The 14087-nt window shown below is 42.5% G+C and overlaps 1 protein-coding gene across 1 annotated transcript in view; it reads right to left on the bottom strand.

Moving 5' to 3' along the window:
* The window catches only part of RGSL1 (regulator of G protein signaling like 1), a 64906-nt gene that overhangs the window by 40517 nt on the left and 10302 nt on the right, over positions 1–14087 (bottom strand). The window contains exons 5-8 of the mRNA XM_075996997.1: positions 9482–9586; positions 8311–8472; positions 6179–7146; positions 614–676 (exon numbers count right to left, since the gene is read on the bottom strand). Coding sequence (XP_075853112.1) covers positions 614–676; positions 6179–7146; positions 8311–8472; positions 9482–9586 — 1298 coding nt within the window. The remainder of the gene's footprint in view (positions 1–613; positions 677–6178; positions 7147–8310; positions 8473–9481; positions 9587–14087) is intronic.

A 14087-nucleotide genomic window follows, 5' to 3' on the forward strand; every position in this document is an offset into this window, starting at 1 on the left:
AGAGAAGGGAATGGGGGAAAGACAGAATTTGTTGCAGTAACTAGACTAGAAGCAACAGTTTTGGGATAATTCAGTCCTTCTTGCCTCCTTGTCACATGGACTTACACTGATTGTTTTCACTGGATAGAGCTGGAACCCATTCTACTAAGTGATGTATCTCAAGAATGGAAAAACAAGCACCACATGTACTCACCAGCAAATTGGTATTAACGGATCAACACTTAAGTGGACATATAGGAATAACATTTATCGGGTGTTGGGCGGGGGGCATGAGCAATATACATAACCTTAACATTTGTACCCCCATAATATGCTGAAATAAAAAAAAAAGAGAGAGAGAGAACCATTGCTCCTTTACATACCGACCCTGCTTCCTCTTCTAATCAAACCTATTTTCTATAAGGTAGAAATTTTATATGATTGTGACTTCTTCAAAGTCAGCTTATGCACTGAGTCCTTTTTTTTTTGAACATCAGGGACCATGTCAATCTCTAGTTGCCTCCAGGAAAATAAAAGTTTCATTTACTTTAATGAATAAGGCTTCTAACATAGCAATTACTCTCTCTTCTGTCCTCAACCTCATGATTTCCTCCCAACTCAAAGTCCCTCCTACTGTAAAAACGAGAAACCAGTAGTCCTCTTCTTTCAGGAATTCATCATACCAGGGGCCGAGCATCTGAAATATAAACACAGCACAAGCATCATTAGCTGCATGCTCAGGTTGCTGCATCTTCTCTGCTTGTGTTCACCTGGGAGCAGAGTGAGCTGTAGACTCTCTAACCTGGAGACCCAATGGAAGAGCAACCATTAGCTATGACCAACCAGGAGGCATTCTTTTATCTCTCTGAATACGGCAGCTCACACAGCCTCTCTCCAAGTTTTAGAGAATAGCAATAGGCCGGGCACAGTGGCTCACGCCTGTAATCCTAGCACTCCGGGAGGCCGAGGTGGGGGGATCGTTTGAGCTCAGGAGTTCGAGACCAGCCTGAGCAAGAGCGAGACCCCATCTCTACTAAAAATAGAAAGAAATTAATCGGCCAACTAAAAATATATAGAAAAAAATTAGCCAGGCATGGTGGCGCATGCCTATAGTCCCAGCTCTTGGGAGGCTGAGGCAGGAGGATTGCTTGAGCCCAGGAGTTGGAGGTTGCTGTGAGCTAGGCTAACACCATGACATTCTAGCATAGGCAATAGAGTGAGGCTCTGAAGAAAGAGAGGAAGGAAGGAAGGAAGGAAGGAAGGGAGGGAGGGAGGGAGGGAGGGAGGAAAGAAAGAATAGCAATAAATATTTAAGCAGAGAGGTATCAAGTAATTTACAGGACAAGTACTTGACATCCTCATATTACTTCATTCCTTTCCACAGAGCATCTCATTGAAAACCATGCATCTCTTTTTGGTATATCTTTTATCTCCCACTGAAAGACCTTATGCGTTTGTGAAGAACATTTCATTATATTACATTAAAACAAAAACTCAACAACAAAACCTGTGAGTTAGTGCTTAGCCAGATTTATTTATCCATACTCTCACTTTCATTCATTCATTTATTTGACGAATGTTTTCCGAGTGCCTCCTGCATGCTAGCCACCATGCGAGCTGCTGGCAATACAGAGATCAGGGTGCTACAAGCATCGTTCCAAGGAGCTCACCTGCCAGCATGAGGAATAGCATATGACACATGCTGTGACAGAGGTATTAACAAGGTTCTCTGGGAGCAGAGAGAAGGGAACAATTATTTCTGACCGAGTTATGGAAATCCAGGAAAAATTCATACAGGCAACGAGATTTAATCTAGGGTTTGCATCATGCATAAATAGGAGCTCACTATAAGGAAGCTGAATAAAGGGCATTCCATGCAGTGAGAAAAGTTTAAGCAAAGGCATAGAGGTGGGCTAGGACACGTTTGAGAATGAAGATTACTGCAGTGTGGATGAAATGTAGCATTCATGGGAAGATTGTAGGAATGGGGGGAGTGGCAAGAGATGAGGCAGAGAAGGTTGGTTGGGACTCTACACGGAGCACATGAATGCCTTGTTAAGTAATCTGAGCATTATTTTGAAAGCAATGAGTTGCCAATAGTAATCTTTAAGGGATGTAAGATTGTCTTCACAAACCGCCCTAGTCGAGCTGCCAAAAAGTGAGTTGAATGGTATGAATGTTAGCAGCTTTATCAAATCTCCTGAGCTCCTAGGAAACTGGAGGGAAATATATTCCTGAGAGAATTCAGTTCAATGATTGAATCCTAGCAATATGTAATGTAATATATTGTTATTCACTAATGGATAACTCCAAATACATATATTAAATGTGAATAATAAAAAGCATGTGTGAAATGAGTACCCTATTAACACCCCTTTTGGTTTAAGAGATTTATGACTCTATCTAATAATTAATGAATAAGAAATCAAATTGATTTCTTAAGAAACAATGTTTCTTTGAACATTTTCTGTTAAAAGAAATAATCGAGGCCGGGCGTGGTAGCTCACACCTGTACTCCTAGCACTCTAGGAGGCCGAGACGGGTGGATCGCTCAAGGTGAGGAGTTTGAGACCAGCCTGAGCAAAAGCAAGACCCTCATCTCTACTAAATATAGAAAGAAATTAGCTGGAGAACTAAAACTATATATATAAAAAATCAGCTGGGCATGGTGGCACATGTCTATAGTCCCAGCTACTCAGGAGGGTGAGGCAGGAGGATTGCTTGGGCCCAGGAGTTTGAGATTGCTGTGAGCTAGGCTGATGCCATGGCACTCACTCTAGCCTGGGCAACAGAGTGAGACTCTGTCTCAAAAAAAAAAAAAAAAAAAATCAGATTTTTACCAAAATATAACAGTATCTAAAAACCCTATTATTGATATTTGTTACAATGTATTAGGATTTTCTTCAGAACTGAGCTTGTATATCACTCAAGAAACCCCTCTCGTCCCTCCTCAGAGCAGTGTGTAATGCAGTAGATCAAGGATCCGCAAGCTTCTTCTGTAAAATATCAGATAGCAAATACAGCTGTGTGGGCTATCTGGTCTCTGTTGCAAGTACTCAACTATGTGGCTGCAGGACTTGACAACACATAAACAAATGGGCGTGGCTGTGTTCCAATAAACTTTATTTATGGACACTAAAAATTGAATTTCATATAATATCCATGTGTCATGATATATTCTTTGATATTTTTCTACCATTGAAAAAATATAAAACCATTCTTAGCTTGCTGGCCATACAAATCCAGGTGGGAAGCTGGATTTAGCTCCCAGACTGTAGTTTGCTAACCTTGCAACAGATCGAGCAGGAATCTGGTCATTGGCGCAGCACTTGTCAGTAAACAGCAGTGAGAACTTAGCTTTGTTCCTGCTTCTGTACAGTAGAGGGGAGGATGAGAGAACCTCTAAGGCCCTGTCTTATTCCGAGGTTCTATGAATCTGATAAAGGGTCAAAGAGAAGGAACATTTGTGTACCTACTCCTTATCAGACACTGTACTTACTACTGTCTTTTCCTTATAGTGATGAGGGCTCACTCTGTCTCCCAGGCTGGAGTGTAGTGGCCTGATCATGGCTCACTGTAGCCTCAAACTCTTAGACTCAAATGATCTTCCCACCTCAGCCTCTCAAGTAGCTGGGACTAAGGCACGCACCACCACACTAGGGTAATTCTTTTAATTTCTTGTAGAGATAAGGTCTTATGTTGCCCAAGCTGGTCTTGAACTCCTGGCCTCAAGTGATCCTCCTGCCTTGGCCTCCCAAAGTGCTGGGATTATAGGTGTGAGCCACCCCATCTGGCCTGTATAGTGTCTTTGTTTGAGGCAGCCATTGTCATCCCACATGCAAGGATCAGAGTGAGTGACATCGGCAAGATGGACGACTAGAAGACCCTAGCACTCGTTCCCCTCAAAAGATAGCCAAAACAGTAAATTAGCAAGTATGTTTTGGAGAAAATAATTAAAGTCATTTCCCCGGGAAGTCACACAGGCTTCCCGGGGAAATGACGCCTTGGCCGCGTGAAACAGTCACACCGCTCTGTGCCTGAGCCCAGTTGGTACCTGGCCTCCTGGGGAAGCAATTCCTTGGCCACCCAGAGCAGCCATGTCTCCCTTGGCTATCCAGAATGGCCATGCACCCCAGTGCCTAAGCTGAGGCAGTGCCCGCCATCGCAGGGAAATGGTGCCTGGGCTGTCCTCCCGGGCCTGAGCTGAAGTGACACGTTACCTCCTGGGAATCAGGGTCACGTCTGAGCTGGGCAGCTACATGTCCCAGGGCTGAGCTGAGGTAGTAGCCCCGGTCCCTGGTAGTGGCTGAGCTAAGACACCCCAGCCTAAAGGCCAAACAAATCTAATATCCTGCTTCCCTGGAGCTAGACTAGCCCCTAGAGTCTGAGCTGCTGAGACACTCCCTTCTCAGGAAGAGCAGCCATTGCACTGCTGCTCTTGGCCCCACAGGGCCCAAGCAATAGCTGTGCACCACCGTTCTGGGGCACTTGCCGCTGCTGCACCTGGCCTCACGGAGTCTGGGGGATACTTCTGAGCCCCACTGTCCCGGGGCCTAGAGTCACCGCTGCACAGTGCCTCACCCCCAGGGACCCAAGTGGCCACTGGAACTTTTTGGCTCAGGTTCCCAAATTGCAGCCATGCCTTGTTCTCTGGGCCCGAAGCTCCAGGCTTCCCAGGGGAATGACGCCTTTGCCACCTTCCCCCAGGGGCAGAATGATAGCTATTAACACAACACAGCACCCTGGGCCTGAGCTGTCCACAGGTGACTCAGAGTCACAGATCCTGGCTCTGTGGGCAGCCTACATCCAACTCTCTTACAGAGGGCAAATCTGCATCTCAAGACGCAGGTGCCACCATAGTTTCATGAGACCCTGAACCTAAGACCTCAGCCTCACAGCTGCTCCAAGCACCTGCACCTGGAAGCCACTGCTACTATATCTGTTGTAGGCTGTGTCAGACCTGACACCAAGAGGGGTCCCTTTGGCTAAGTCTCCCCATTGTGAGGAAAATGGGAATAGGAGGATTCCCCAAAACCCATGACACCATGGACATTAACCACTTGGGCCACTACTGGCCTTGACATAAGCTTCTACAGGTCGGGTCACTGACACACATGCAGTTACTGCTGACATTGAACGCAGCTGAAGAAGCTGTATGGAGGCTATATCACTGTATATACCAGGAAACAGAATCACAACATCCTTCCCAGCTAGTACACTAAGACCCAAGTCTTTCTATATGAAAGCCACTCTAAAAAGTTTGAGAGAGGCAATTGTTCCACCAGATGCACAGATGACATCAGTGCATCTGGTGGAACAAGAGAAATATGAAAAAGGAAGTAAACATAACACCAGCAAAGGAACATAATAACTCTCTAGTAACAGACCCCAAGGAAAGGGAATCAACAAATGATTGGAAAAAGAATTCAAAATAAAGAGAGAATTCTAAAAACACCAAGAGAAAAGATCAAGTCACATATAAGGGAATCTTCATTAGACTAACAGATTTCTCAGCAGAAACCTTACAGGCCAGAAGGAAATAGGATGAAATAGTCAAAGTGCTGAAAGAAAAAAATTTCCAGCCAAAAATAATATACCCACCAAAGAAATCCTTCAGAATGAAGGAAAAATAAAGTCTTTCTCAAACAAGCAAAAACGGAGAAAATTTATCACCACTAAACTGGCCTACCAGAAATATGCAAGGAAATCTTACATCTGGAAGAGGATGACAATAATCACCATCATGAAACCATGCAAAAATATAAAACACAGTGGCAAGTCAAATACATAAAGGAGAAAGAGAAAAGAAGCAAACCTTATTATTAGAGAAAACCACCAAACTTGATGGCTAGACTAGCAAAGGGACACCCTGCTTTTCAATATTTAGTATTTATAACAGAAATTTTTTAAGTTCCCTGTTAGAATACCCTGAAGTTCATGATTTGGGGAGACTGCATGTAAGGAGGAAGTGAAAAAGGAATAGATATTGACAAGTCCTCACCTATTCTACTTCAGAGTTTTGGCAGGTTTGGGGGAAATTGCAAATTTTGTGCCTTAAAATATCAACTCTTTGATATGTGAAGGTTTATGTGGGTAATTATGTCTTTAACTTAGTCAGTATAAATGATCAGGTAGCATTTTTGGTCAGTCTTGACCTAATCTGCCAGATACTAACCCACTCCTGTGAGACATGGCCTACCTGGCAGATCTCCTTCTGGGCTTTGGGAATCCAGGGGTTCACAGTCCCAGAAGGCAGCACTTCCTTCAGGCCCTTAATGATTTGGGATTTGAGTGGTAAGCGTGGACCGATCTGCTCATTCAGGTAGAGCTCACAGATTCTGTTACCCAGCATGTGACGAAATATGGCATCCCCGTTCTTCCGGTTATTCATCAGAACACTGAGGAAATGGTGCAGGTCCTGCCAGAGGTCCAGAAGTCGGATCTCCACTTTCAAATCCAGCTGCTTCAGGTGGTTCCGGAAAGGATTCCCCGCATAGGCATCAGCACACAAGGCCCAGTGGGTGTACCCGATGGAGAGGTTTTGCCTCATGGCCTTCTTCATAGTTTGATGGGAGGAATAATTGATGATGGGGGTGGCAGTCCTCAGGTCGGTGGAGAACTTCGTCTCAAAGAGGCCCTCCATGTGGAGGTGACTCTTGGCTTTCTTCTTCATGCGGCACTTCCTGGCACAGTGACTGTCCTTTCCCAGGGGGCTGACTGCTCTCTCCTTTGAAGACGCCACTTTTAGGGAGGGCGCTTGTATAACCTCCTTCTCTTGAGGACACATCTCCTGTGGGGCCATGATGTTGGAGTCTGGCTCAACGTCCATGTCCAGAGACCAAGAGCCAGAATCTATCAGTTGCCAAATCTTTCTCTTGGCTTTCCTGCTCGAGTACCGCTTCTGAAAGTGGAGGGATGCCTTGATGGTCATGTTCAGAGGGAGCCCCCCTGCGTGGGTGCAGCAAATGCTGTACAGGCGAGTCTCATACTCCTGCATCAGACTGTGGCACGCTTCCTCCTTGGCCATGGCCATCTTGGCGTGGGTGTAAAAGTTGGGAAGCCAATAGCTCTGGAGTTTGAACAGAGCTACTTTCTGCATGTGGCTCAGGGTCTCCCTCCTGGTGGTTGACTGGTTAGGATGCCAGATGGAGAGGTTCAGCAGGGACTCTGGAAAAAATACAGAGAGATAAAGGGTGAGAATGATGTGATGATGACAATGATGATGATGTTGGAGAGGTTTGTAAACTTTTCCAAATGTCTTTGTGTATAGCATTTCATGTCTTTGTGTATAGCAGTTCCTGTCTTTGTGTATAGCATTTCCTGTCTTTGTGTATAGCATTTCCTGTCTTTGTGTATAGCATTTCATGTCTTTGTGTATAGCATTTCCTGTCTTTGTGTATAGCAATTCCTCACACAATCCTGGACTGTGGACAGGTGAAATATACAGTGGACACATGGTAAGCATTTTCTCCATACACAGTGACCCCTTTCCATGATTACCTTCCTCCTTTCCCATAAAAATAAGCCATTTTATGTTATTATTTGAGTTACTTTTTACACTATTGAATGCTATTGTAAAGAAGAGCAATAAGCACAAGAAAAAATGAGACACCAATCCATGTCTGGAGGAAAGGATTTGGACTGGATAATTTGAAGGTGTCTTTACTACCTCTGATTTTAACATAATCAATTCTCAATTACCTATATGAGTAGAGAAGAGTGTGAGTAGTTCCACACAGCGGATTAGGAGTGCCTCCTCATTTAATGAACAAACAAACAGATACAGATCAGTCTTATTCTTGAGAGAAGGGGTTGGCAAACTTTTTATGTAAAGGGTCAAATGGTAAATATTTTGGCTTTGTAAATCATATACAATTTCTGTTGTGTAATCTTCTTCCTCTATTTTTTTTTGCCATTTAAAAATGTAAAAAACATTCTTAGCTCATAGCCCACATGTACTGCATTTGACCTGTGGGCTACAGTTTATTCTAGAGAATCCCATTTACAAAAATAAAAGGACAGAGCTATGCAGGTTCAGAAGGTGCAGTTGCTTTTCAATCACTCTGTCTCAATTCCTTTTCCCTCCTTCCAGCCAAACTTCACTGGCAGGTAATATCTCAGGAAGAGGCAAGTAACAGCCTAAGGGCAACTGATCTCTTTCAACCCTCCCCTGGTTAAGAAGGGTTGGGGTTCCCAATGGCATCCCTGAGGGATCGAAGATGGAGAGAGTGGCAGTCTGCAAAGCAAGAGACTGAGGGTTATTAGATGCTGGATTGATTTTTTTGGAATGTCCCCAAGGATTTCACTTCAAATATGCTTTATAATTCTTACTGATGTTCATGTTGCAGAGAGTTACCACCCTGGAACCCTCCTGCAGATGGGTGGCCTTTAGCACGAGCAGGAGGGACAGGTAGTAGTCTCTCACTTCCAGGTCCAGCTCATCTATGCTCAGGATCTTCTCGGCAAGGATCCAGAAATCCACCAACTCTTCACCTACAGAGCAGACAGGGTAGACACAGAGCTGCACCTGAATCTGGCCCCTTTGGTGGTTGCAGCTGGTGAATCAGCCGGCGTCCTCCCCCAGGCTGTTTTACTATATCAGATCTCACCGTTAGTCACTTCTTTGGGTTAAGGCATCATCTCCAGAAAAGTTCTAACGTGGGGGAGGATGGGAGGCATGGGGAGAAAGAACTTAACGCGTACGGATCCTTTGTGACTTTTTGTTACTCTTGTTATATAGACTCTCACTTTAGGGAAAACTGCAAAACTGAGGAAGGATCATGAGACATTTGAATTTTGCCCAGAAAAGTATCTGAGGAAAAAGAACTTTTCCTAGATCATAGACCCAGAGCAGCCTGCAGAAGGACCCTTGAGCCAAAAGATGCCAAAGACTACAATTCCCTTTTTTACAATTTTGCCAGGGCCAAACTCTGAGTGGCAAAATGAAAGATATAGTGTGTCCAGTTCTCCCCTACCTGCTTCCTGGAGACCCAGGATTTCACCCTTAAAACTAGGGCTTGTCCCTAGACGAAACCCAACATTGCTGGGCTGGAGTGTCAGCCAGCGCCGGTGGCCAGCCTCGCAGCACCCAGCAACTACTGGACCCAGTAGAACAGAAAGCGGTGGTTCCAACACTTTTGCTACGGGGATTTATTTACTTGTTCCTCAACCATCTCCCCACCATAGTCACAGCTATATGAAGCAGAAACTTATGGCTCCTGTCATCTTTGTGTCCCAACCCACCAGCACAGTGGCTGCCACACAGTGGTGCTCTGCAGTTATTGTTAGATGAATGAATGAATGAATGAATGAATGAAAGGGACTCTGATTGCTTTTGCCTTAACCTACGCTGTGGACCTCAGTTTTCAAAGATTTTTATCCAGACATTATTAAGCATTAAAATATTCGCCATAGGCACACATAACTGCCAACCGGGGCTCCAGGGCCACTTGGAAACTGTTCAGAACTTGCACAGGCCCCAGGAACAACCCCGGCAACCCACCTGCACTGCCCTTGAGGTAGGAGCAGAAGCGCCACATCCCTCCGACCCCGCCGATGCACTTCTGGAGCAGCCACTCGTCCGCCTTTTTCCATCTCATCATCTTGGCTGCCAGGAGAAGCCACAGTGAGATAGAGAGAACGATCCCTGCCCTGAGCACGCGCTCAGCCTTGGCTGCAGCCAGGCCACCATGCGTGCAGCGTGGGTGAGGACAAACGGGGGCCAGCTCCCTGAGGTGGGTCCCAGCCACGGGGCGCTTTCGAAGCTGGGCACCAGACCATCTCCTCCTATGTGTCTAGTGACACGAGAGGGGCACGCACACAGTCAGCAGCTCAAAATACCTTCCAACCAGAGCCCCATCCATTCTACCGACCCCACGTGACGGTGATTTTGCCTTTAGTGTGCATGTCAGTCCAACTTTATACACATGTGTATATATACATATATACACATATACACACACATATTTTGAAGGAGGGTAGTTGAAGCAGGTGATTTGTTACAACATTTTATTCCACAAATGCTCCTGAATCTTAACTTTGTTTGGAGTGGGACATGTTAATTTCCTTTGGTTAGTGGGCTAAAAGTTACTAATTGAACCCTAGATGGAAATTTTTTATTCATTCATTCTTTCAATAAATATTTAGTACATGCCTACTAAGTTCCATGTTCCATTCTAGGTGCTGGGGATACATGAGCAAACAGAACAAAAATCCCTGCCCTCAAGGAGCTTATCTTCTTGTGAAGGAGACAGACAATAAACAATAAGCATAATAAATAATTACATCATCTAGTAAGTTTGAAGGTTATAAGCACTATAGAAGAAAGAAAAAGCAGAGCTGGGTGAAGGAAATTGGGAATGCTGGGGGCCAGGATTGGATGAATGGATAGGATATAGTTTTAAATAGGGTCATCAGAGCAGCCTTCATGGACGAGGTGAGATTTGCACAAAGATTTGGGGATGTGAGAGAGGGAGCCACATGCACATGTAGAGGAAGAGCATTCCAGGTAGAGGAAAAAGCCAGTGCAAAGCCTTGACGTGGAGACGTGTCCAGCATGTTTGGGGAACTGCAGGGAGGCCAGCATGGCTGAAATGGAGTGAGTGGGGCGGGGCCGGGGGAAATGGGGTCCCGGATATGAGCCCAGGTCTCTAGGAAGTTGAAGGTCACTGTAAGACTGTTGGATTTCTCACTGAGATGGGAGCCATCGGTGGTGTAGGGGTGAGGAGGAGCGGGGCAGACAGTGAACAGAGGAGTGACATGGCCTGAATTCCATTTTTTCCCAATATTTTTTGTCATGGTAAAATACACATAACATAAAATGTACCATCTTAGTTATTTTTATGTGTACAGTTCAGTGGCATGAAACACATTAATAATGTTGTTCAACCATCATGACCACCCATCTCCAAAATTCTTTTCATCTGGCAAAACCGAAACTCATTAAACCCATGAAGCAATAACTCCCCACTGTCCTCTCCTCCCAGCCCCAGGCAGCCAACATTCCACTTCCTTTCTCTGTGACTGTTCTAAGTACTTCATATAAATGGAACTCTACAGCGTTTGTCTTTTTGTGACTGGCTTATTTCAGTTAGGATAATGTCCTCAAGTTTCATTCATGTTGTACCATTTGTCACAATTTCCTTTTTAAGGCTGAATAATATTCTATTCTGTGTCTGTACCCATGTTGCTTATCTATTGTGAAGAATGCTGCTGTGAACATGGGTGTTCAAATACCTCTTTGAGACTCTGCTTTCAATTCTTTCGAGCATATACCCAAAACTTGAATTGCTGGATCATATGGTAATCCTATTTTTAATTTTAAAGAAAACACTCTGGTGTTTTCCACAGTGGCTGTCCTGTTCACAGTTCCACCAACAGTGAAAAAGGGTTCCAAGTGCTCCATATCCTCACCAACACTTGTTATTTTATTTTTTGATAGGACACATCTTAATGGATGTGTGGTGGCATCTCATTTTAGTTTTGATTTGCATTTCTCTAATGACTAGCAATGTTGAGTATCTCCTCATATGCTACTGGCCATTCGTATATCTTCTTTGGAGAAATATCTATTCAAGCCCTTTCCTTATTTTTTGAATCATGTTGTTTGTTTTACGTTGTTGAGTTTTAGGAGTTCTCCATATATTCTGAATGTCAATCCTTTATCAGATATATGATTTTAAAATATTTCTTCTACTCCGTGGGTTGTCTTTTTACTTTTTACTATCTTTTGATGCACAAATTTTAAAAATTTTTATGAAGTCCAAATTTTTTTTTTGTTACTGCTGCCTTTGGTGTCATAGTGAAGATATCACTGCCAAATCCAATGTAGTGAAGATTTTGCTCTATGTTATCTTATATGTTTTATAGTTTTAGGTCTTATACTTAAGTCTTTGATCTATATTGAGTAAATTTTTGTATATGGTGTTATCTAAAGGTCCAATTTTATTCTTTGACATGTGGATATGTTTTCTTTTTTTGAGAGAGAGAGTCTCACTGTCACCCCAGCTAGAGTGCAGTGGCGTCATCATAGCTCACAGCAACCTCAAACTCCTGGGCTCAAGCGATCCTCCTGCCTCAGCCCCCTGAGTAGCTGTAACTACAGGCATGTGCCACCATGCCCAGCTAATTTTTCTATTTTTAGTAGTGACAGGTTCTCACTCTTGCTCAGGCTGGTCTCGAACTCCTGACCTCAAGTGATCCTCCTGCCTCAACCTCCCAGAATGCTAGGATTACAGATATGAGCCACTGCACCAAGCCCCCCCTTTCATTTTTATTTTAATAATTTGTAGTCTTTTTAGTAATATTTTCTCTCTTTATTTCTTAGTCTATATAGCTAAAATTTTGTTTATTATGTTAATCTTTTCAAAGAACCAACTTTTGTTTTCATTGATTTTCTCTCTTGTTTCCCTATTCTTTATTTCATTGATATTTGTTCTCATTTCTTTCCTTCTGCTAGCTTTGGGTTTAGTTTGTTCTGTTTTTCCTAACTCCTAATGTTATAAAGTTATTTTGTTTATTTGAGATAGTTCTTTTTTTAATGTAAGCATTTGTAGCTATAAAGTTTCCCCTTAGAACTACTTTCACTGTATCCCATAAGTTTTGGTATGTTCTGTTTTCATTTTCATTCATCTCTAAATATTTTTTAATTTCCCTTGTGATTTCTTCTTTGATCTATTTTTCGCAAAAGATTGTGTTCTTTAGTTTCCACAATTTTGTGAAATTTTCAGTTTTCCTTCTGGTATTTATTTTTAACTGTATTCTATTATGCTAAGAAAAGATACACTGTATGATATATTCTAAAATCTACTGAGATTTAATTTATGGCCTAACATACTGTATGCTGGAAAATGTCCCATGTGTACCTGAGATGAATGTGTATGCTGTTGTTGGTAAGAGAGTGTTCTGTATATATCTTTTAGACATAGTTGGTTTATTGTATTGTTTAAGTCCTCTATTTCCTCACTTATCTTCTTTCTTATCATTCTGTTCATTATTAAGAGTGGAGTATTGAAATCTCCAATTATTATTGTAGAATTGTCTATTTTTCCCTCACTTTTGTAGGGTTTTGCTTTATGTATTTTTTTTTATTTCGGCATATTATGGGGGTACAGATTTTAAGGTTTCAATAAATGCCCATTTCCCCCCCTCTCCCCAAAAGTCTGAGTCTCCAGCATGACCATCCCCCAGATGGTGCACATCTCACTCACTATGTATGTATATACCCGCCCCCCTCCCCCCTCCCACCTGCCCAATACCCTATTACTGTAGTACCTATGTGTCCACTTAGGTGCTACTCAGTTAATACCAGTTTGCTGGAGAATATATCTGGTGCTTGTTTTTCCATTCTTGGGATACTTCACTTAGTAGTATGGGTTCCAGCTCTAACCAGGAAAATATAAGATATGCTATATCACCGTTGTTTCTTAGAGCTGAATAGTACTCCATGGTATACATATACCACATCTTATTAATCCATTCTTGGATTGATGGGCACTTGGGCTGCTTTATGTATTTTGATGGCCTATCATCAGTTGTGTGAATGCTTATAATTGTTATATCTTCTTGCTGTGTCAGATCTTGCACTAATGTATAATGTTTCTTTTTGTCTCTTATAAACTAATTAAAATTTAAAGACTATTTTGTCTCGTATTATTATAAGCATCCCTGGTCTCTTTTGGTTATTTATTGCATGGACTATTTTTTTCTATCCACCTACTTTCAGTTAATTTGTGTGTTTGGATCTAAAGTGAGCCTCTTGTAGACAAGATATAATTGGATCTTGTTTTTAAATTTATTCTGCCAGTTGCTATGTTTTGATTGAAAAGTTTTATCCATTTACATTAAAAGTAATTACTAATAAGAAGAGATTTATGTAATTTTGCTATTTTTTTCTATACGCCTTATAGGTTTTTAGTTCTTCACTACCAGGATCACTGTCTTCTTTTGTGTTTAATTTTTTGTAGTAAAACATTTAAATTCCTTTCTCATTTCGTTTTGTATAAATTATATAGCTATTTTCTTTGCAGTTACCATGGGGATTACATTTAACATTATAAGTTTATAACACTCTAAATTGAATTTATACCAGCTGAACTTCAATAACACAC

The sequence above is a fragment of the Microcebus murinus genome, chromosome 23 (genome assembly GCF_040939455.1).
Source record: "Microcebus murinus isolate Inina chromosome 23, M.murinus_Inina_mat1.0, whole genome shotgun sequence".
Lineage (NCBI taxonomy): Eukaryota > Metazoa > Chordata > Mammalia > Primates > Cheirogaleidae > Microcebus > Microcebus murinus.